This window comes from Colletotrichum karsti, assembly GCF_011947395.1.
Source record: "Colletotrichum karsti strain CkLH20 chromosome Unknown Scaffold14, whole genome shotgun sequence".
NCBI classification, from domain to species: Eukaryota; Fungi; Ascomycota; class Sordariomycetes; order Glomerellales; family Glomerellaceae; genus Colletotrichum; species Colletotrichum karsti.
The window spans coordinates 657118-679503 of NW_024065914.1; the positions used below are offsets into that span (position 1 = coordinate 657118).

At 55.3% G+C, this 22386-nt stretch overlaps 7 protein-coding genes across 7 annotated transcripts; 3 read left to right on the plus strand and 4 right to left on the minus strand.

Moving 5' to 3' along the window:
• Positions 1-811: 811 nt before the first annotated feature.
• CkaCkLH20_05139 (acetyltransferase) lies at positions 812-1438 on the plus strand (the record flags this gene model as incomplete). Its single annotated transcript, XM_038887858.1, has 1 exon — positions 812-1438. The coding sequence occupies one exon, from the start codon at positions 812-814 to the stop codon at positions 1436-1438; it is 627 nt and encodes a 208-aa protein (XP_038746900.1).
• A 107-nt stretch (positions 1439-1545) lies between these two features.
• On the minus strand, positions 1546-4357 carry CkaCkLH20_05140 (uncharacterized protein; the record flags this gene model as incomplete). Its single annotated transcript, XM_038887859.1, has 3 exons — positions 1546-2182; positions 2252-2365; positions 2427-4357. 3 exons carry the CDS (start codon positions 4355-4357, stop codon positions 1546-1548), a joined length of 2682 nt encoding a protein of 893 aa, XP_038746901.1.
• Positions 4358-5500: 1143 nt separating this feature from the next.
• On the plus strand, positions 5501-7057 carry CkaCkLH20_05141 (uncharacterized protein; the record flags this gene model as incomplete). The annotated part of the gene is made up of 1 exon (XM_038887860.1): positions 5501-7057. The coding sequence occupies one exon, from the start codon at positions 5501-5503 to the stop codon at positions 7055-7057; it is 1557 nt and encodes a 518-aa protein (XP_038746902.1).
• Positions 7058-7267: 210 nt separating this feature from the next.
• CkaCkLH20_05142 (homocitrate synthase) lies at positions 7268-9019 on the minus strand (the record flags this gene model as incomplete). The annotated part of the gene is made up of 7 exons (XM_038887861.1): positions 7268-7367; positions 7455-7932; positions 8012-8298; positions 8368-8441; positions 8518-8626; positions 8691-8706; positions 8797-9019. 7 exons carry the CDS (start codon positions 9017-9019, stop codon positions 7268-7270), a joined length of 1287 nt encoding a protein of 428 aa, XP_038746903.1.
• Positions 9020-12245: 3226 nt separating this feature from the next.
• CkaCkLH20_05143 (uncharacterized protein) lies at positions 12246-14096 on the minus strand (the record flags this gene model as incomplete). Its single annotated transcript, XM_038887862.1, has 6 exons — positions 12246-12712; positions 12770-13176; positions 13225-13333; positions 13388-13637; positions 13694-13866; positions 13931-14096. 6 exons carry the CDS (start codon positions 14094-14096, stop codon positions 12246-12248), a joined length of 1572 nt encoding a protein of 523 aa, XP_038746904.1.
• Positions 14097-15048: 952 nt separating this feature from the next.
• On the plus strand, positions 15049-16363 carry CkaCkLH20_05144 (uncharacterized protein; the record flags this gene model as incomplete). The annotated part of the gene is made up of 5 exons (XM_038887863.1): positions 15049-15159; positions 15216-15585; positions 15636-15753; positions 15806-15870; positions 15924-16363. The coding sequence occupies 5 exons, from the start codon at positions 15049-15051 to the stop codon at positions 16361-16363; spliced, it is 1104 nt and encodes a 367-aa protein (XP_038746905.1).
• Positions 16364-17134: 771 nt separating this feature from the next.
• Positions 17135-21867, minus strand: CkaCkLH20_05145 (ABC multidrug transporter; the record flags this gene model as incomplete). Its single annotated transcript, XM_038887864.1, has 6 exons — positions 17135-17561; positions 17624-17853; positions 17907-18140; positions 18193-19137; positions 19193-20722; positions 20776-21867. The coding sequence occupies 6 exons, from the start codon at positions 21865-21867 to the stop codon at positions 17135-17137; spliced, it is 4458 nt and encodes a 1485-aa protein (XP_038746906.1).
• Between the last annotated feature and the right edge of the window lie 519 nt (positions 21868-22386).

Here is a 22386-nt window from a genome sequence, read left to right on the forward strand (position 1 = left end):
TGTAATTAGAGCATTTCGTGCGGAATTCGAAGGAGTGTTTCTTCTATCATAATGAATCCATCTGGATTGTTATCGTGGGTGCCTGTCATGCTTCCTTTTCTGGTGTCGTACTAATCCTACGGATACGCTAACGAATTGCAACTTTCTTCTTCGATCTGAACTAGGAAACTCGCTGATGCACGTCATCCCGTCCGTCACCTTACGAGCCATCTCGGGTCGTGATGCGATTCGATGCTAATGAGCTTTAGCGCGGGACCGCTGCGGGCCCTTGTCATGTCGAAAATGTCAATGTTCGCGCCCTTGAAATGACTCGATTGACTAGAGGGTTGATTCTGACAGGTTTTGGCTGTGTGAGGTTTGGGATTTTGAGGGAGGGGTTGTGTGTGTACTTGTGGGAATCGGAGGAGAGGGCTGTTGGGATGATGTTTTTGACTGCGATTTCAGTGGGAAGGGGAGGGGAGTTTCTCGGGTTTGGTGGGTTCTGGGGTGACGACCTGAACGGTGTCTTTTTACTTAAAGAGTTTTAGATTTCCAGTCTAAGGGATGTAATCTGGTCTGGATTGTTATGTTCGTCTTATCTCAAAGTCTGTGATCTCAACTCGTACTGTCGTATCAATCAACCAAGTCTGACTCGAGCTCTCATCCAATTAGCTTTAACTGAACACTGATTCAGATTCAGGGGTTCGGTGCGACAACTCACTCACTTTTCACCAACTCACTCGCTCACTTTTCACTACACCTACTCACTCACTCACGACAACTCTTCCTCATCCGAAACTCACAAAACCATAGCCACCAATTCACACATAAGATGACCGTCTCAAAACCCCAACCGCCGCCCCTCACCTTCCGCACCGCCACGCCCTCCGACATCCCGGTGCTCCTCCCTCTCATCCGCTCCGCCTACCGCGGCGAGTTCTCCCGCAAGGGCTGGACCACGGAGGCGGACCTCGTCGCGGACCAGCGCATCGACGAGGCCGGTCTGCTCGCCAAGATCACCGAGCCCGACGGTGTTGTCTTTTTGGTCACGGAGGATACGGGGTCAACCGCGACCACAACACCCGCCTCACCGACCAAGACGGCAACACCCACCAAGACAACAGCACCGCCCGCCCTCTCCTGCTGCGAACTCCTCCGCCGCGCCGACGGCGCCGTGGCCTACTTCGGCCTCTTCGCCGTCGACCCGGAGCGCCAGGCCGGCGGCGTCGGGCGGCGCGTGCTGGAGCACGCGGAGCGGTTCGCGGTCCGCGAGTGGGGCGTGCGCAGGATCGAGATGTGCGTCATCTGGAGCCGCGCGGAGCTCATCGCGTGGTACGAGCGCAGGGGGTACGTCAGGACGGGGGAGACGAGGGCGTTTCCGTACGAGCAGCTCGTCGGGGGCGAGGCGTTGAGGGATGATTTGTATTTTGTCGTGCTGGAGAAGGAGTTGAGTGTGTAGATGTGTTTGTTTGTCTTCTTGTTTAAGAGTGTATGGATAATATGAACAGAGAAGTGAATCTTCCTTTCTTCCCCCAGACGGCGGCTAGTTTGTGGAGAGTGTAAATCTTAAGCGGGAGCAAGCTGGACGACCACGTTCGCGGACGAGAGCGGGACAGACCATCCTCCCCGCGCCGCCGCGACGCCGGAACCGGTGACCTTCCAGCTCCCGCCCCCCTCGGCCCAGACGACCGCGCTCGCGGCCTTCGGGACACCGTCCAGCTGCGCCAACGTAACCGACACGGTCCTCGACCCCGTCACGTAGCTCACCTGGCTGATAATCCCCGCGTCGACACTAACCAGCACGCCCAACGGCCCGATGAACACCTTCCTCCGCACCGCGTCCCTCGTCACGACCGTGACCGTGCTCCCGGACGTGCTCGCCGTGCCGCCGAACGCCACGAGGCCGAGCTCGGCGTCCTGCGCGACGTAGGTGCCGGAGCCGAGGGCGAGACCGAGAAACCCGGGGCCGTAGTCGCCGCTGATGCCGTCCCACTTGAGGGTGTCGGGCCAGGAGTGGAAGGAGGCGGCGGCGAAGCCGTCCTGGTTGATGTTGGAGAGGGGGCCGGTGGTGCCGGCGTAGCCGGTGCGCAGGAGGTAGGTGTCGGTCGGGGCGGAGCGGAAGGCGGAGAGGAGGACGAGGGCGTTGAGGCCGGAGCCGTAGTGGTGGATTTGGCGCTCGATGCGGCGGAGTTTGCCACCGTAGCTAGGTGCGGTGAGTTAGATGTGAGGGAGAAGGGGGGAGGGGAGGGAGAGGGAGAGGAGGGAGAGGTACATGTTGTCCCAGTATCGTCGGGCGTTGCCGTTCCAGCCCCAGTGGGGGACGGTCTGCATGTAACCCAGGACGCTGTTGACCGTCTTCGCGGCGGTGTTGGTGTAACCGAAGTATCTGTATACAGTCAGCATGATCATGACGGGAAGATGTGTATCTGGTTCCGTTGGAAGCTCACTTGGTCCAGTAGTACACGCCCTCCTGACCGGTCGAATCCCAAGCCATCTCACTACCATACGGCACCTCCTCGGAATCCCACTGCGCGGCCCGCGACCTCATGCTCGTCGACAGCGTGTTCGCCTTGGTCGTCTGCCCCTCGCGGATCAAATCCGTCAGGATCTCTCCAAACACCGTCTCGCCCATCAAACCCACGCGGTTATACCCGACATCGTTCCTCATCCCCCGGATCACCGTCCCGTACGCCCTGTCGAGGTACCAGTCCCACGCGTGCTTCGTCACGAGCTGCGGGTACGCCCGCGCCACGCGGTACAGCGCCCAGTACGCGCCCGCGACGTGGACGTAGTTGTAGGCGCGGTCGATCGCGTACGCGGCCGCCCTGTTCCAGCTCGTCCAGGAGGTCCAGTCGATGGACGTGCTGTAGCGGTAGCTCGGCACGGCGGCGGGCTCGTAGAAGAAGATGCTCTTGCGGACGGCGAGGTCGGAGGTCTGGATCGTCTTGGCGAGGACGCCGTCGACGAACTGCTCGAGCTTGGCGACCTCGTCCGCGCTCGGCTGGACGGCCTGTTTCATGAAGGCGGAGAGGTAGGAGCCGGCGCCGCCCTCGTCGCTGAGGCCGGCGACCCAGGCGCGCGAGTCCTGCGTGACGATGGACCTCGTCTCGTAGTCGTACGTCATGACGGAGGGGGCGCGGCCGAAGGGGTCCGAGGTGTCGGTGAACCACTGGGAGGTGGTGAGGAAGCGGCCGAGGCTGGCGACGGTCTCGGTGGAGGGCTTGGTGACGTAGTAGTGGATCGTCTGGATCTTGTCGTCGGCGTAGGTGACGGTCAGACGGACGCGGCCCCAGGCGGTGGCGGAGGGCGTGACGGTGTACTTCCCGGCCGAGACGAGGGTCACCGTCAGGGCGCCGGCGGGTTCGGAGGCGATGGAGCGGACGGCGGCGGCGGACTGGAGGAAGAGCTGGGCGGGCTCGCCGCGGGGGACGATGTAGCCCGGGACGCCGACGGCGGTGGGCGTGCCGGTGCCCCTGACGGCGGCGTCGAGGTCGCGGACGCCGCCCTTGGCGACGGAGAAGCGGACGCCGAACTGGAGGGACTGGCCCGGCTGGAGGGTCCTGGAGGAGGGCGCGTTCCAGGGTGTCTGGGCCTTCCACTCGTTCTCGGCCCAGGCCTTCGTCAGGGTCTGCCACTCGTAGAAACCCTCAAAGGTCTGGGAGCCGTAGGCGGTGTCCGCGTAGCTGGTCTCGCGGAGGTTGCGGTAGGCCTCGAGGGGCGTGTCGCCGAGCGGTGTGACGACGAGGGCGGGGCCGGTGCCGCGGATGGGCGCGACGCGGATCTGGCCGGCGTGCATGCCGACGTAGGGGTCCGAGAGGGAGCAGACGCTCTGCATGTCGACGGCGCGGCGGTTCGTGAAGATGGAGTTGAACTCGGCGGGGAAGCCGAGGCTGCCGATCTCGAGGGCGGCGGTGCCGGTGTTCTGGATGGTGAAGCGCAGGCCGAGGTCGCCGGAGACGTCGAGCCAGTCGCGGGTGATGTTGAGGGGGCCGGTGGCGAGGGTGGGGCCGAGGCGGGACGAGGCGAGGATGCCGGAGCCGGAGCCGGGGGTCACGGAGGTGACGGGCTGCCGGGCGGCGGCGGAGTCGCCGTTAGTCCACGCGGTGGCGCCGGACTGGCGGTAGCGGAAGGTGACGTCGCCCCAGTGGTACTGGCCGTTGCGGGCGCGCTTGGAGAGGTAGTCGAAGGGAAGGAAGTCGAAGGCACTGCCGGAGGGTTTGAGGGAGGCGAGGACCTGGGCGTTGCGGACGAGCTGGAGGTTGAAGTTTGCGGTTGTGAGGGTGATGTAGCCGTTGCTGAGGCCCAGGTTGTCCTGGCAGAGGACGCCTGAGATCAGCAGGCTGGTGAGCGCGAGGAAGAGTCTCGCGGGGGAGATCATGGTTGTGGTTTAGGTTGTTCTCAACCCGTATTTGGCTCGAAATGGCCTTGTGTGCTGCTGGTGATCTGGGGATTCATCACGAACAATGGAATGAAGCGTCGTTATATACTGCGCAGAATGAGCCGAACGACGACAACTAGTTACGTGATTAATGATACCATACCATTCATACTATGTGGTATTCCAATAGCGAGTGAGTGACATTCAACTGATCTCCGCCCTTGCAGACGTGCCCGCCCAACTCTATGCATCGGCGGAACGAACTCCATCGCTTCTTTGGACCATCGAGGAAACATCACGCACGCCAAATGGTGGATTCTCGCTTCTGGCCTGGGCCTCGTTTGTATGCTGGACCGGGCCAGATGGCCGAATGCTACCATGGATCGGACGGATGACCCGACTCCTGTGCAACCCTCACGAAGTCGACGCTGGACCTGAGAGAAAAGATTACAAAATAGCATCATAAGCTACGAAGCTAAGCATCCGTCTCCCACTGCAATGTCTTGGTATTCGAGAAGCAAACGCGGGGTACGTCGGCCCATCCCCCAAGCGATGCAACCCTTCGACGTCGGGTTCCGTGAAACGCGATTGGGCCGCGAATAGAGAGTCGCACTCACGCCATGCGGGTCATCCTGATCAAAGTGTCCAACGGGAGAATGAAAATCCACGGATGGTCTTCTCGGTCTCGTATTTCCATATCCTCCCAAATGCATTTAAAGTAGACGGAGTCGACAGACATTGAAAAGGGGATGACGATGGGCAGAAAAAGGTTCGTTTATTGCTCCATCTAGTTGGTTTGGGCAGGTCGTTTATGTCAACCGAGTCTCATGGTCACCCCAGTTAAAGTGGTTAAGGATACGCGGATTGACCCCCTGGCGGCTGATCTGGTGCTATGTTCAATCTATTCGCATCATACACGAAATTCAGGGATGAGAAAAGTGGACAACGACGTCGCTAAGGTTAACTCAGTTAAACAATTTGAGTCTCTTTAAAGCTGTCACCCAGCCCATTGGAATAATTCCCCGATGTTAGTGTGAACTGAGTCTCAAGTCAACTCGGCAAGCTTGTCATTCTTTCAACCAGTCTCTCTTTTTGTGTGTCTATTCATTCGTTTCTCTAAACCCGTGGTAAACCAACATAACCATGTTCGCCAACATCCTGCGGGCTTGTCTCGCTACCTCGCTGCTGGTCCAGCCGTTGCACGCAGGCGTCATCCCTGCTTTCCGCCGCCAGTCGACTTCCACCACCTTCAAGTCCACCGGCAACCCCATCCTGGCCGATGGCTCCGTCTACTCCGCCGACCCGGCGCCGCTCGTCGTCAACGACACCCTCTACATCCTCTCCGGCCGGGACGAGGCCGGCCCGACCGTCAACGGCTTCGTCATGAACGAGTGGCAGATCTTCGAGGCCAAGAACCCCAACCCGGCCGGCGCCGACTGGACTCTCCACCGCGACGTCGCCCAGCCCGAGTCCATCTTCTCCTGGGCCGCCGCCGGCACCGCCTACGCCAGCCAGATCGTCCAGGGCCCCGACGGCAAGTTCTACCTGTACGCCCCCGTGACGCAGGCGAGCACCTCCGCCAAGGACCCCTTCGCCATCGGCGTCGCCGTCTCCGACAGCCCCCTCGGCCCCTTCAAGGACGCCCACCCTGCCGGCCCCATCATCTCGCAGACCATCCCGTCGCCCGGAAACGACATCCAGAACATCGACCCCACCGTCATGGTCGACACGGACGGCAAGGTCTACATCTACTTCGGCACGTTCGGCGCCCTCAAGGGCTACGAGCTCGACAAGGACATGGTCACCATCAAGGGCGACGTCGTCGACGTCACCACGCTCACCGGCTTCTTCGAGGCCCCCTGGCTCATGAAGCGCGAGGACACCTACTACATGCTCTACGCCGCCAACAACGCCGGCCCGGACTCCCCCTGCACGCCCACCAGCTACCACGCCTGCCTGGCCTACGGCACCGCCTCGAGCCCCCTCGGCCCCTGGACCTTCCGCGGCGTCTTCCTCGACATCGTCTCCTCCACCACCTCCCACCCGGGCGCCTACAAGCTCTCCAACGGCGACTGGGGCCTCGTCTACCACACCCGCGACGCCGAGGGCGGCACCCACTTCCGCCGCTCCGTCGCCATCGACAAGCTCACCTGGGACGACGCCGCCTCGCCCCCCGCCATCAACAAGGTCGTCCAGACCAAGCGCGCCGCCGCCGCGGACGAGGAGCCCACGCGCAACGTGGCCCCCAAGGCCGTCGCCTCCGCGGACGGCGAGACGCCCATCCAGTACTGGATCAAGGCCGTCAACGACGGCCGCGTCGAGGAGGCGCCGCTGCCGCCCGACTACTGGTCTTCCTACAACGCCGAGCAGTCGCCGCAGAGCAGCGTGCTGACGCTGACGTGGAACGCGACGCAGGAGCTGGACGGCGCCGCGATGGCCTTCTTCGCGGACCAGGCCGCGGGGTCGGACATCGGCGTCGCGCCCCCCGCGTCGTGGAAGCTGGAGTACAAGGACGGGACGTCGTGGAAGGCCGTCGACGCGAGCCCGTACCCGACGGACGTGACGGACGAGCCGGCCGAGGTCAAGTTCACGGCTGTGTCTACGACGGCGCTGAGGGCCACGCTTACCGCGTCTGGGAGCGGGCAGTTTGCTGGGGTTGCTGTGAAGGAGTTCTTTGCGTACGCTCCTACGGCGGCGTAAAGGAGGTGTTTTGATGCGTTCGGATGAGACTGTTCCGATGCGAGATGATTCTGCTGTTTATATTCAAGACCAGTGTACATAAGATCTCTCGAATATTGTATCTATACAACTAACAATTGCGCATTTTCTAAAGAATGGCGCTTTGTAGAATGAACCTTCTTGGACCTTTTTTTCATCTCTCCTTTGCTCAGCGCATATCTGATGTACCCGTCACCCTTCGACATGGGTCTGATGAAAGCCTCGGGTGATGGAATCGACATCATTGATGGCTAGTGGCCGCACATCCGCCAACGCCTTGATCTTCGCAGTGCTGGTAATTTCAGAGTCAGCAAAGGGAACATCATCAAAGTATCAGTGTCGACTCCATCGAGGAATCGAGAAACCAAAGCCAACTTACACGACCTTCACCTGCTCGTCCTCCATATCCAACCCCAGCTGCCCCACGCGTGTCTTGACGGCGTTCCACCCGGTCAGCCTCGACGCGAAGTGCACGTAATTCGCCATCCCAAAGTCCTCGGGCCTGATGATCTCGTAGGCGCTGGGGTGTCGCAGGATGCCCTTGGCGTGGTCGCCGGCCTTGTGGGTGAAGGCGCAGAACCCGGTGACGGGGTTGTTGAAGGGCGTGTTGATCTGGACGGCCTCGGCGACCATGTCCTCGAGCTCCTTGATCAGGCGCAGGTCGTACCTGGAGGTCACGTAGTCGCGGTTGTCGACGATCATGCGGGCCATGAAGCCGCCGAGCGGGGTGATGCCGTTGCGCTCGCCGATGCCGAGGACCGTGACGTCGATGTGGGTCGCGCCGGCCTCGAGGGCCGTGTAGGCGTTGGCGGTCGCGCAGCCGGTGTCGTCGTGGAAGTGGGTTTCGATGTCGCAGGCTGTGAAGGGCGAGAAGAGTTAGAAATCATGTGTTGCTCTGCACTCGGGAAAGATTGGAGCGCGGAGAAGGTGACTCACAGACGACACCCCTGAGGGTCCTTATCAGATCGTACACCTGGCGCGGATTCGCGCAGCCGATCGTGTCGGCGACGCCGACGCGGTTCACCCCGATCTTGTCGACCGTTCGATAGACGGACAAGATGTCGACGAGGTTGGAGCGGAAGGAGTCCTCGGTGGAGAAGCGGACCTCGAGGCCCTTGGACTTGACGTACTCGATGACTTCGATTGCCGACTTGATGATGGTTGCTACGTCCTTGCCGTGGGAGTGTTGCCGCAGCAGGGCGGACGTTCCCATCATGATGTTCCTGCGTCGAATCATCAGCGATTGATCGTTGGCCGCAGCGCGGGCTACGGCATCAAAGGTCTGATCTTACACTCCATCGACACCGGTTTCTACCGCTACTCGTACATCGTCCATGTGGCATCGAACGTGGGTAAGGATCTTGGCCTGAACACATCAACTGTTAGCAAGATTGAAGACTTAGGAGTTCAAGGTCAGCTTGATCTGGTCAGAATCGGCGTACCTTAAGACCCAATCTGCATATCGTCTCGCAATCCTTGCGCGACTGGACGGATGCGACGGGGGAGGTGAGCTCGATGTAGTCCACTCCGAACTCGTCCAGCTTCTTGGCTCTGGGAAGTGAATTAGGTCTTCGTCTCGTTTTCGTTCGGTTTATCCTGGGCAGGAGTATCCTACATCTTGATCTTGGTTTCTTCACACTATGAGTCAGCACTCTTTCAACAAGTTGACGCAAGATTGAGCACCCAGTCAACTCAATTGCTCAACATCAGAGTCCACTTACCGGTATCGAAAAAGGCGTTGGCGAATTGTTCGCCCTCGCGAAGGGTTGTTTCAATTAGCTTGAATCTCGAAACGTTGCTCAAGAAGTCTTCTACAGGTCGATTGTAGATAGCTCGCGGTTCTGTTGGGGGATTCGCCGGGGCAGGACCGTTGCTGCTGTCGGTGGCCGTCATCTTGTCGAAGATTTCGTCGCGGATATCAATGTTCGAGATGAGAAGTGTCATAGGGAGGAGGCAAACGTGTCTCTAAGAGATGAATGGTAAGATCAAGCTGGGCGGTTCGATTCAGCGTGCTGAGAGTGACTGATGATGGAAGTACTGAGCGACGAGACATCTCGAAGACGTCCTTTTAATGCACCGGGACAACGATTGGTGACTCATCGAGACTCTCTTCGGCAGCAACTTCCGCTGTTTATGAAGCTTGGACATGTCCATCCTCGTCGGTGTTGGATTTGGCAGGGTTTGCTTGATGCCTGGCAAGAACGGCAGCTAGCATATAACTTCGGCACTTCGGAGCGGCCCCGGGCTCCACAGGATTGGTATGACTGTAGGATCGGCACGGAAATTGTCACCGACAGCACTCAAGTGAAACAGGATTCCCGATCAATTGATGATATGACTCAACTCCAATATGACTCTTTGAATGCTATCTCAACTTCAACGTTCTCTCTCTCTCGCCTACCTATCACGAGCTCGTTTTTAAGCTGCGAATTCTTCAATGATTTCACATGGCATACGAGTACCTCAAGCTGATGTTGCACGAAAGCAGCAAACAGACTTTCTGCTTGGCTGGACTTTGAGAAACTATGTGAAACATTGATGCACGGCGTCAGAACTTTTGTCAAAGTGAGGATATGGGCTGAAGACTAACACAATAGACCAGTCTCGCACAACTTTCCTGACCTGAGCCGACTTAGAATGCCTTCTCTTTCAACCGTGAGGTATGCCCGTCATCACCAGCCACCTATTCTAGTACCAGAGGTAAGCGCTCATGGCAGTCGAGCGTATGCCATAAGATTCCTACTTCACATCCGGAGTGGTATATGCTCCCAAAAGTCCATGAGTAGAAGTTCAAAGATGGTTCATGACCCATGGCCAGATACCGGCCGATCTGTTACCCAATCACATCTTTTGCTTCACTTGATTTTCATTACATACAGAAGTGATGATTGCCTCAAGCGATACCTTGGACGGTTTATTCTTACTATTTCCCTCGACGGGTCAGCAGATTTAAGTTCGGCGTTGGTTTCGAGCTAGAAGAAGGAGGTTATCGAAATTTGCGGTACCGTTGCCGAATTAGAGCGTTTGGTGGCCACTTTACAACAGCAGCTTTATCCAAACCGAATACTTTCGATCTCTTCTCCAGACATTCATTTCCTCAACGGGTTAAAAATAGCACAGTTCATATCCACGATCAGCAAGAGCAAGGTCACCAGAAGCGCTTTGGTGCATATCTAAGAACAAATTTATCTGAATATAACACAGACCCAGGTGCATATGAAGCGCTTATCAGAAGATTGATTCGACTACATAATCCTTGAGATTTGTGTGGCTACGAAACACTCTTGCAAGCACATCAATGAAGAATGGAAGACACAGGATCAAACCGACCGGACATGATCCGAAACATCTCTCGGGCTTGGTCCGAAAAGAATCGTTAATCGGAAACTCCCCGAAAAAAAGACGAGCGTCGTTCGCAAGGGCCGTAAAAACACTTCCATTTCGTCCCTAAAGGGCGTTATTCGCCTGGACTGAATTGGTATCTTGGGATATTCCAAAGGAAAATTGCACTAGCAGATTGAGCCATGAAACCACCCAAAAACTACATCAGTAGATAGCGCAACCGCCGTACGACTAGGAACCAAACGTATGTATGGATATGTATGTTGCGTAGATGTATATTTATGTCTAGTTTACGCTAGACAGTTACCTGTTCTGCTAAAATATCTACCATAGATACTCGTGTAAGCTGGAGATGAATCATAATAGCCGTAATACTGAATAATAGGTATGAAAATCGCTAGATTCGATACCGCCATCTATTGAAATTTAGCCGTATCCAATAATGTGAAGAAACTCCAGTTTGAATCTATATAAACAACTATTGACTCACTTCTTCTATTAGAATAAGTAGTTTTAATTAACGAATCTCGAATAGCACCTCCGATTATCAAACGCAATAAGTGAGTTGAACTGTTATGGACTTTACGTACATGTAATTCAGCGATTGCATCAAAACGACGACTATCTATCTACATGTAGTTTCTAACGCGGTGCATTGGAATACTAAAGCTCCCAAAAGCAGCACATGACACCATGGATGCTTGATTGCTTATGAGCGAATGGTACATGTGTATACGTTGACCACAGCTGAACCGCGGTCAGTTTTATTATATGTATATGAAGAAAGGGCTTCTAGCGGGCTGTTTGAACGTTTTGAACCTTGAATTATGAGAGCCTGTTCATAATGAGCTCACGTCAACCTAAATCAAATTGTGGCTGTTTTATGAAATTGTTCACCTGATTCGTTTGTGCCCGTTGTATCACTTAAGCCAGCAGCATAACCCAACCAACGAAGGGAGAACTGCATATCCTCAGCCAACAGGGCTAAAGTTGTCTCCTTACTAAAGAGGAAGTTCAATCGCGGACTCGTTGACACGAGATCCCTGGATACATCCAGGGTTATCGAGCGGATGATGCCTGGTGTAATTCCACCTGGCACCAACACTAGCGTCTTCCTTCTTGGGAACCGGGGAACGTACCCAGCCTACGGCACCGTCCGGGGTTTCGGTTGATGTACCCATTCTTCCCCTGCTGATGAATCCTGCGACTCATCTCGTTGACTCCTGATTTGTCGCCCTCATGGCTTGTCAGAGCCCTCCCCTGGCTGTGCAATCTAGACATGGGGGCATCTGTTGGAGGTTCTGCAGCTGTGGCACAAGCACTGAAGAACACGCGGCTCTTCTCACGATCTTACTGGTTGTCTTGACGAGATAACAGATTTTGGCCATTAACAAGGTGCATACTTCTTTTCCTCCGCTTCATCCACCGGGGACCAAATCCCTTCATCCGTGTTGGCATTGGCAAACATTCGCGGAGTTGCTTGCTCATTCTCTCCACTAAGACCCCGGCTCAGTAATGTCGATCTGTTCTCGACTTCGCGTTGATACTACCTGTCTCATTCGAGCCTCTGTTACGACCGTCGCTATTTGCCGTAGTCGGAGGCCTGGTGACGGTCATATTTATGTTGATATCCAGCTACAAAGCTGCCATAGTCAGTTGGAGGCCGCAAGGCCCTCGAAAAGGCAGAACACGGAAATAGCACAGAGAGAATACACGTTTCCAAATTCCAAGTTGATTAACACTATGAAGTTTTCCAAGTACGTCATTGTCGCGAAGTTTTATGCAATGACACGCCATCGAAATGCACACAATCTAAATGTCGCGGAACTTACTGCTCTCGCTTCTTCAAGTAGCACTTCAGACCCTTCTGTCTTGGGAACCAGCTTCCTGTAACCTCCCACGGTTGGTTCATATCCACGAGGGAAATGGAATACCTGCGAACCAAGGTTGCAACAATCTTGTAAACTTCAAGATGCGCAAGGTTGCGTCCAATGCAAACCCGCGAGCCGCCGCCAAAGGTCAGGTCCGAGGCGTTGAACAGACGAAGCCGCTCCTTGTACGCAATGTCGGTCTCCCCGGGGTTTTGCAGCCATCTCTCCGGACGGTAAGTGTCAGCGTCAGCACCCCAAATGCTCTTATTGCGGCCGGCGACATAAGGGTTAATTCCGACAGACGTGTTGGCTGGGACATAGCTTCCATCCGGCAAAGTCAAGCCAACCTCGGGAACGTAGCGCTCCAGCAACATACAAACACCAGGGTGCATGCGCATAGCCTCGCGAACAACAGCTTCGAGATCTGCGAGTTTCCTGTTAGTCTCGGTTGCTTGAATGGGTTATCCTAGCATGAACTTACAGGGGAGCGCGCGGGCTGAGCTGAAGGAGCACACATCAGCGGAAAGATCCGCCGCAAGAACCTCTTCTTCCAGCTTCTGGTATACCCTGAGGTCGTGGAGGGCATACCAAAAGATCGCGCGAACGGTAATGGCAGTCGTGTCAGCGCCGGCCAGCAGGTTGACCAGCAGGTAGCCCATGATGATACCGTCGTTCACGAGCTCTGGGTGGCTCTCTTTGGATTCGATGAAGTGTTGCAGGAAATCCGGAACCTTGGGGTCGAAGTTTGAGTCCTTTCCTTGCATGCGGGAGATCAAATGCTCGAGGGAGATGCGTGTGATGTTGGCCAGGTTGGGAGGTCCGATTCGCATGATGGGGTTCTTGTCGAGGAGGAAGTCCAGGAATGGCATCTGTCCAACGGCGGCGAAGCTGTGTTTGAATTAGTATGAAATCATCTTTGTGGCCTGTTGCACCTACTAGTCAAGAGCTTTGTCGGAAATACCAATGGTTCCATCGTAGTCGTAGCCTTCGTCCATGTAGCCAAATCGCTGACTGAATGATGCAGCACCATTTGCGTCCCAGGAGTCTGGAGTCAGTTAGTACGACCATTTTGGCAAGGTATGAGATCGGGATTTCGTACAAAAGCCAATCCACTCGCCGAGATCACACTCTTTGGGCGCTGAGCCGCTCATGAATCTCTTCTCCAAGTGACCACAGAAGTCGCCAATCAAGGTATCGAAAAGGGGCTCGATACCGCTGACACTGCTCTGGGAGTAGTACTTGGCAATGGGTCGCTTCATCCGTGCATGTTCGGCCTGGTCCGTGGTACTGAAAAGATGGTACGTGATCTTGCCATCGATAATGGCACTGTTGTTGTGGTAGAACTCGGTCTTCGTTGTGTCAGTTGCCACTGATTCTCGACTGATCTGATCGGCGATGACTCTACCTTTCTCCATTTTCCATCAGTTCCATAAAGGGTCTTGATGAGCTGGGGAACATCAAGGTCCAGAGTGTTGGGGCCGATGCGAACGACGGGCCCGTACTTCTCGTGAAGCTCCTTGATCTTCACGTGATAATTCCCGGCCCTTACGACTTGCAGTCGCCAAAGATTCGTCCAGGCTGTGCCAGTTAGTACCATAGATACACTATTCGGAGTGCTGCGAGTGAAACAGCGTGCGCTTACCTGCTAGAGCTGGCCCAGGAAACTTCCTGAGGGGAGAGGTGAGGGAGACGGCGATCCACCACAAGGCGACACTCAGGATCGGAACGATGCCGACAGCAACAGCGAGGCCCTTCCAAGACCACGGCTGCATGAAGGCAGCGAGTTCAGTGATGTCAATAGAACTCATCTTGGCACGATTTCTCCAAACAAAGTCCTCGGTGCAATCGTTTTGCCGCAAGATGTGCCTGACGTTCCCTCTCACGTTTCTTTTCTAAGATGAGTGCAGGAAACCGCCGTAGTTTATGTATCATCTGTCTGCATTTCCGAGGTGATGTGGCTTTGGGTCTCGCAGGCTGGCCTGGGGTTCGGACGGAGTCTCCAATCCACTCAAACCCTTGCCATTACATATCATACTGATCGTCGGGCTGTAGTGCAACACAACTTGCCAACCAAACAACGATGGGGAATCAAATGAGGGTCTATCGCGGCGACGGACAGCTTCTCCGCATCTTGCGGAGTGAGTTGTCGTCTAAGTTCCCGCTGCAGTTGACCGGATGCAGCAGTATGCCCGCTTTTGGTACATGCGTCGCGACACGAATGTCACCAAACACGCAGGCCGCGTACATGCCTAGCTGCATTTTGTCTGCAGTCGTTGTTGGTCAACCAACTCAACAAGATGACTCGGATTCTTTGCGGAAGAATCCTTGGAGATCCCTCGTCAAGGACAAAGGTGATCCTTATCAGACAAGGTTCTGGCTTCAGATGCAAGCATTTATGACCTTGACCAACTTGAACGGGCATGGTCAAGTCGTCGTGATATCGTGAATGAGTTTCAAGGGGCCCCATGGTATGTTCGCATAAAAATTTGTCTGTGGCGGCTTCTCAGTTGGCGGATCGAAATCATGTTGCCTCAAAGTCTCAGTAGTCGATGCCACAATCGCCGACGGGCCAACAAGCTTGCCCCCAGGGAGGACCTTCTAATCCGAGAAGTCTCTCTCTAATATAAAACACTCGTCTTCTGGTATTGGATAGGCGTAAGTGGCTTTTTCACCGAGACAAATTTCCGAAATTCCACATCATCATCAATCAAGAACGCAGAGATGGCAATGGGAGGAAAAGGGCCGCAGGCCGTCTCGGTCATGTGGGCTCTGACCGCTATCACACTCGTCTTTGTCGTTCTCCGTATCTACACTCGAGCGTTTATCGTCAAGTCATATGGAATCGACGACCACGTTTACCTCCTGGCTTTCGTAAGTCTTAATGCGTCAAGCCAACTCTCGACTCTTGTGCTGACTTTTACCACCAGATATTGCTCGTTCTCTACACAACATTCACGACATTCTCGGCGCATTATGGTTTCGGCCAAAGTCTTAGAGACATTCCCGACCCAGATGACGCTGTGCAAGCAATCCTCTTCGAGGCCATTGGCCAAACATTCGCAGTAGTGGGCATGGCCGTTGCGAAATGGTCCCTCGGGCTCTTCTTACTCCGACTGGTCAACAAGAAGTGGCACAAGATTGTCATCTGGATATCCATGGGGTGTCTCATGGGCGCCTCCATCTCGACTTGCTTCGTTTTCTGGTTGCAGTGCACGCCGCCGTCATACCTATGGGACCGCCGCATTCCAGGAGGATTCTGTAGCGTTGACTCGACGCCTGTTTCGATGCTACTCTGCAGTAAGTCTATGTCACGATACCTCTGAAGGCACCAAGCTGATGTTGCGCAGTCTTATGTGTTACCGTCGATTTCTTCTATGCCGTCTTCCCTTGGTTCTTCATCTGGAGCCTACAGATGAACTCGCGAGAGAAGATTGTCGTCTTGGGCAGTCTGAGTCTCGGAATATTGTAGGAAACCCCTCCTACGATGCCACTGGACATTCCTCTAACACTGTTTCAGCGCCGGAGCTTGCGGAATCAAGCGGACGATCGAAGTTCCCCAGCTGTCAAGTTCTGACTATCTTAGTAGGCCACCTGGGATTTGACCTGCACGCGAGAAAACCACTGACACCCATTAGATGATACTGTCGGGCTTATCGTGTGGTCCGCTGCCGAGATTGCTGTCACCATGATTTGCATTGGCATTCCGGTTTGCCGGCCACTTTACAAGCGTTACCTAGAGAAGCTGACCTCTCGCGATTCCGACAAGTACCCAGAGCACAGCGAGGGCGCGTCGTACGGATTGAGAACATTTGGCGGAGCCCCAATGCACCCTGGACAACAGGTCAAGGATGACGAAGGCTCAGACGGGGCTGATTCCATCACGAAGACGGAGCGCAAGCTGGGATTCGGAGGCCCATTCACAAAATCCTACGCAACGGGAGGAAAGCCTGTCACTGGTGATAACCAGAGCGACGAGGAGATTCTTGGACCTGATTTCAGGAGGAGCCAGCGTGCCGCAACTGGGTCTCCTGATAAGATCACAGTGACCTACGAGGTTCATACTTCAAGCAGTTAGACATGATGGTAGTTGTAGCTTGGCGTCGTAAAAATCTGCTGTCATTTCTCTCGGGTAAATTTCATCGATATTCTACAGTGACGAGTGGCAAACTCGCATCGCTATTGGTCCGGACCGGCACTCCGTCTTCCAAGTTTGTGATATCTCCGCTGCCCCATCTGATGATGATCCAGATGCAGTTCCTAGCGCCAACGAAGTCGGGGTGTCGGGCAAACATCATCCCTGGAAGCCAAGAGCCTCACCTCTGATTTGCAATTCATCAGCAAGTCTGGAAGGCCGGGGGCTGGACCGGGGACCGGTGGCTGGCACCAACAGGAACGTGCACCTGTGCCGCATCCGAACATTTGATCTTGTAGTTTTTTTTTTTCTCATTAGACATGCTGAGATTTATGCACTGCTCGCGGGAATAGTACAAATGAATTCATGTTGGCGGCTTTTCTTCGTCCATTCTTTCCATTTGTGACGAATGATGTGTTCCAACAGGAACAGGTGGAAGGAAAGCCGTCGAGATACACAGAGGCAGATGGCACAAAAACTCATATTACCTGCCCACTACTGGGTAGCAATTAGCGATGCAACAAAAGCAAAGTTGTGGAACATTTGTGGATTGTCGAGAAAAGAAAATCTATAGTAATTAGAAATGTTCTGTGAGAACAGATACTCTATGAATCAAAGAAATGATGATGTTCCAGTCTAGATGCAGTGCCATTGACCCGTTGATCGGAATTCAAAAGCCCTTGGCGCTGGGCCTTACTTGTCCACCCATGATGTCTACTCCTTCTTGACCTTGCCGCTCTTCTTCGGCACCCGCACCAACCAGTAGATACCCACCGCAACAGAGATGTTGAAGATGCAGTACACCCACATCAGCCCGAAGTTTCTCCACCTGTTGTTGAAGTCGACGTTGATGCCCTTCAGGAACGTGTTGGTGTCAGACATAGCGCAGTAGCTGCATTCCGTGCCGTTGCCGGCATTGGGGTCGTCGAGGTAGCCACCGGCGGTGGCGAGGTAGCCCGCCATGTACTCTCCGCAGGTCTGTCCGCTCGGTGCGTTGAACTTGACGAACTCGTTCGACGCGCAGTGCACCGCGGCGTTGGCGAGCGATGTGCCCAAGAAACCCTCGACGACGTAGGTGAAGGGGTTGACGCGGTACATGAAGATCCAGAACCTGGGGAGGGTGCTTGGACCGGCGAGAATACTGTCATCGTGTTAGCTCAGGTGTCCGAGACGTTATTTTTGGGGACTGGAGGGGGGACATACCCGCAGAAGGCGAACATCATGATGGCGAACAGGTTCACGATACCGCTGGCCACTTCCTCGTTGGGAAGACCCGCGATCATCATGTGCGCGAAGGAGCCGGTGAAGATGAAGAAGACCCAGACGGAGAGGAACATGGTGATGCCGCGGGAGTCGACGGAGTCGGTGGCGTAGGCGTTTCGGTAGAGGCCGATGGGGAAGTACCAGCACACGAAGCAGAAGACGGAAGCGAGCTGTTCCGGGATTAGCAACTGTGGGAAGCAAAAGAGATGGAGGGCCGACTTACGGAATTCCACGCCATCTCGACGAGGATGTTTGCGAGCATGAACGCCTTCCAGGAGTACGCCTTCGACGGTCTCTCGCGGGCTTCGTACATGGTGCGCTGGGAAACGAAGACGGGCATGATCTGCTCGACGATCTGGCTGAACACGGTGAGGAAGATGAAGACGCCGAACATCTGATTCTGCAATCCTCGTTGGGTGTTTTCTGCGTTCAGGAACGAGAGACCGATGAAGAGAGCCTGGGTGTGGTTAGTCGAATGTTCAACATGTCTGAGTGGCGGGAAAACTTACAGCACCAAAGGACAGGACACCCTTGGAGTAGATGTACGCGGGACTGCGCCAGTATTGTTGGAAGACACGCTTCGTGACCTCGAAGAACTGAGTTCCAAAACCGGCGGCGAATTCTCTGTAGCTGGATGGATCGTTGTCCTTGGGAGCAGCGACCTGACCCTGACGACTGCTGGTCAACCGGGCCAACTCGTCTTGGACAGCCTGGTATTCCGGAGTCTGGCGCCAGACGGCAGGCCAATCGATCTCGGTGTGAGCACCAGGCGCGGCACCAATGACCTCAAGCATGTACTCGGCGGGATTGGCTCCAGGAGGGCAAGGCGGGCCACCGTTGCGAACGAAATAGTCGACCAAGGTCTGCGAATTCTTGCCAATCTCCCCAAAGTACACCGTACGTCCGCCGCGCGCGAGAAGCAAAAGTCGATCGAACCGCTGGAAGAGCATCGCGGAGGGCTGGTGGATGGTACACAGGATCGCCTGACCGCTCTTGGTCAACTTCTCCATGAGGTTGCAGATCGACCACGAAGTCTGGCTGTCGAGTCCGGACGTTGGCTCGTCGAGGAAGAGCAGGAGTTGGGGGCGTGCCGCGAGTTCAACGCCAATCGTCAATCTCTTCCTCTGTTCAACGTTCAGGCCCTCACCCGGGACGCCAATGACCGCATCGGAGTACTCTTCCATTCCCAGGAGACTGATCACGGTGTCCACATATGCGAGCTTTTCCTTGCGGGAGTACTTGGCCGGCTGGCGGAGGAGGGCGCTGAAGTTGAGGGCCTCGCGGACGGTGGAGGTGTGCATGTGGAGATCCTGTTGGGTGACGTAGCCGGTTTTGCGCTGGAAGGATTCGTCGCGGGGCTGGCCGTCGACGAGCATGTCGCCCGTCACGACACCCATCGTGACGCGGGTTGCGAGGACGTCGAGGAGGGTCGTCTTGCCGGCACCGGAAACACCCTGGGACCATCAGTTAGCGGCTTTGTTGTCTTCTGAGCAAGATGAGGAAACTTACCATCAGAGCAGTCAGAGTTCCTGGACGGACAAATCCGTCGACGTGGTCGAGAATTCTGCGCGGCTCGCCCTTGATCTTGATGTCGTAGCACACATCCTTCCAGTGGAACACGGAGGTCTGCTTCTCCATTCCAGCGGCACCATCGGAGTCCTCGGAGGTGCTCTGCTGAGCCTTACCAGCAGCACCGCTCTCAACATCAGCTGTACCTTGCTTGCGGCGCTTGCTCATCGCCTGCCGGCTGAAGACCAAAACCTCGCCCTTGGAGCGCTCAGAAGCGATGTACTCGGTAGCGACCAGGTGGAGACCCATGAAGAGAATTGTGTACGCGATGAGCACACCAAAGTTCCTCCACCGGTGCGAGTTCTTGAAGCCGTACGAGGTGAGGAGGTAGGTCGTGCCACTGACAAAGTCCTGTCCTGGAACAGAGCCGGCAGCGGAGCAGACCTTCTCGGTGGCAGCGACGGAACCGTATCCAGGACCCATGGGCACGAAGGTAGAACAATCAAAATTGCGACCGACGAACTCGTTGAGCATGACACTTTCGAGACCGTAAAAGACTGGGTTTAGCCACCGCACCCAGCCAAGCCAGTCTTGCATGTATTGCGGCGGGATGGCGAAACCGGTGTACAGGGCGATGAGAAGGAGAATAATGGATGCTGGGGCGAGGGCTTGGGCGACGGACTTGGTGACGGAGCCAATGAGACGGAACATCATCGACATCGTCAGTGTCATGCTGAAGGAAATGAGGAGGAAGAAGAAGAATGCGCCCGGTTCCCTGCGGAGGTTGCCCATAAAGTATAAGATGGAGTTCATCAGAACGGCATTAACGATCTTATAAGGAAGGTCCACAACCATGGCTGAGAGTGCTTCTGCAGAGGGATGGTACAGGGCGTAGCGGGCGTGCTTCTCGACAATTTTCCGTTTAGCGTATAGCGTCATGATCTCGAGGATGCTTCCGAAAGCGTTGATGATGACCGTGAAGAACAAGAGGATACCGCGGCGGAAGAAGCTGGACGTGTCCGCGGGGAGGTTGTAGAACAGACTACTGATAATCAGGCCTTCGAAGACGTTGGTGATGAGCATCGTCAACGTGATGCTGGGGTCTCCCTTGAGCATGACCCAGGATCGCCACAAAGTCAGGGTCATTTGCTCTGTGTAGGAGAGCGTAAACGGAGAGTTGGCGCGCTGGGACTTGGACTGGTCGATGCGGCGAGACTCGAGGAACTTCTGGTAGTGGTCGCCGCCGAAGGGGTGGCGCTGGAGGTAGTCCTCGACTTCTTCCAACAGACGCGCACGATGCTGACTAGCCTTCCAGGCCTGGGCGAATTCGTCGGGGCTGCGGGGAGTCTTGCCCTCCCATCCAGGGCGGATAATGCGTTCCTGGTGGCTGGTCATGGACGTGAGGAAGTCGGCCGTGGTCTGCTGTTCGGGGCAGACGAAACCAAGACCCTCGAAGTAGGCTCTGGCTTCACCCGTCTTGCCGAAGAAGATCTGGCGGCCTTCGTACAGAACAATGACCTTGTCGAAGACCTTGAGATGGGTTAGAAGACTGGTCGTTCAATTTGAAGACAAAAAAGACTTACATCATAAGCATCCTGAGAGGCTTGGTAAATCGCAACGCAAGAGGTGCAGCCCATGACATCGGCCTGAGTTCTCAAGGTTTTGCAGAACTCGAGAGCATTGGCGCTGTCGAGGCCTCGAGTACTGTTATCCCAACATTGGAGAGGCGAGTAACTCAATGCTGCCTCGGAAATGGTCACTCTCTTCCTCTCGCCACCACTGACACCACGAACAAAGTCGTCACCGACGCGGGTGTTCTTGGTATGCGAGATACCGAACATGGCCATGGTGACATCGCGCAGATGCTCGGCATATTCCCGTCTCGAAACGCCCTGAGGGATGTTCTTGGGACACCGGGCGCGAGCGGCAAAGTAAAGCGTGTCGCCGACCGTCAAGTGCGGGAAGTGGTGGTCGACTTCGGCGGTGTAAATAGCCTCGCCCCTGAAAGCCGTGCGCATCTGCTTGGGTTGAACGCCCTGGTAGTTGAGCGTTGCATCGTCGCTGACGTGAAATCCGTGGGTGTCTCCCGCAACCGTCTTGAGAAACGTCGAGCAGCCAGATCCCGGGGGACCCAAGACAGCCAGCATCTCTCCGCTGTGAACGACGCCTTCGAGATCATGGAGGATGTCGATTCGTTGCTCCTTCGCTCCGGTGAGCTTCTTGACCATGGAGGCCGCCTCGAGAAAGACATTGCCGACGCTCTTCTGGTAGTCCGTGGACGTGCCGAAGCCGAAGACGTTGAGGTTCTTGAAAGCGATACCGGTCGTCTTGGGAGGGTTACCCTCAGATGTGTCGGTGCGAATGTCGTAGAATGCCTTTGCCCATTTTCTGGCGTTGAAGTTGGGGCTGGCGGGATTCAGGGGGCCTTCGGCAGGGACAGGAAAGAGAGAGCCGGGGGCGCCATGGGACTGAGTAGTAAACCGACGGGCGAGTTGCAGAACCTCATCGTTCATCCGTTGTTCTTGGGCGGCGGAGTCCTCATGTTTGGCCCATTCCTTTTCGTTGACGATTGTGGCAGAGTTGGATTCCGAGCTCGATGGGTGACGAAGCTTCTCGTTCTGGACCGGGGGAGGCAAAACGCCACTTTCCGTCTCCGTGTCGCTGTCGGACCGCATTATGGCTCGAGAGGTCAATGAGACCAGACGGCACGAGGATGAGTTTGAGGAAAGATGAAGTCTTGAGGATTAATAATACGAAGTAGTAAATAGCCAGTCCAATGTAGTAATGAAGTACGATCATCAGTTGTGGGCGAGCTGACTGGAATTAGAATGAACCAAGCAAGTCATCCTATCTTCGGGACAAGAACGATAAATAACCAACATGACTATGTCAGAAATTTTAAGGAGCCTATCCCTATCCATCGTCATCAATTGTTTGCTACCGTTAGCCGTGTTGTTGGTGATGGAGTCTCGGATGTTCGCTTGAGAAGTGTCCGAAAGTCCGCTTTAAGGGGTCTTTTTAGTGTTAGTGTGGGATATTCAGCCCTATGAGATAGCATTTCGGACTCAGCCAAGACTCCCCAGATCCAATTTCGATCTGTATTGATGAAACTAGCCACGTCTTTGGCGATCGATGTGGCTTGGCCATGGAACTTGCCGTGAGCTTAGAATCAATAAGCATTGCCAGTCGGCACC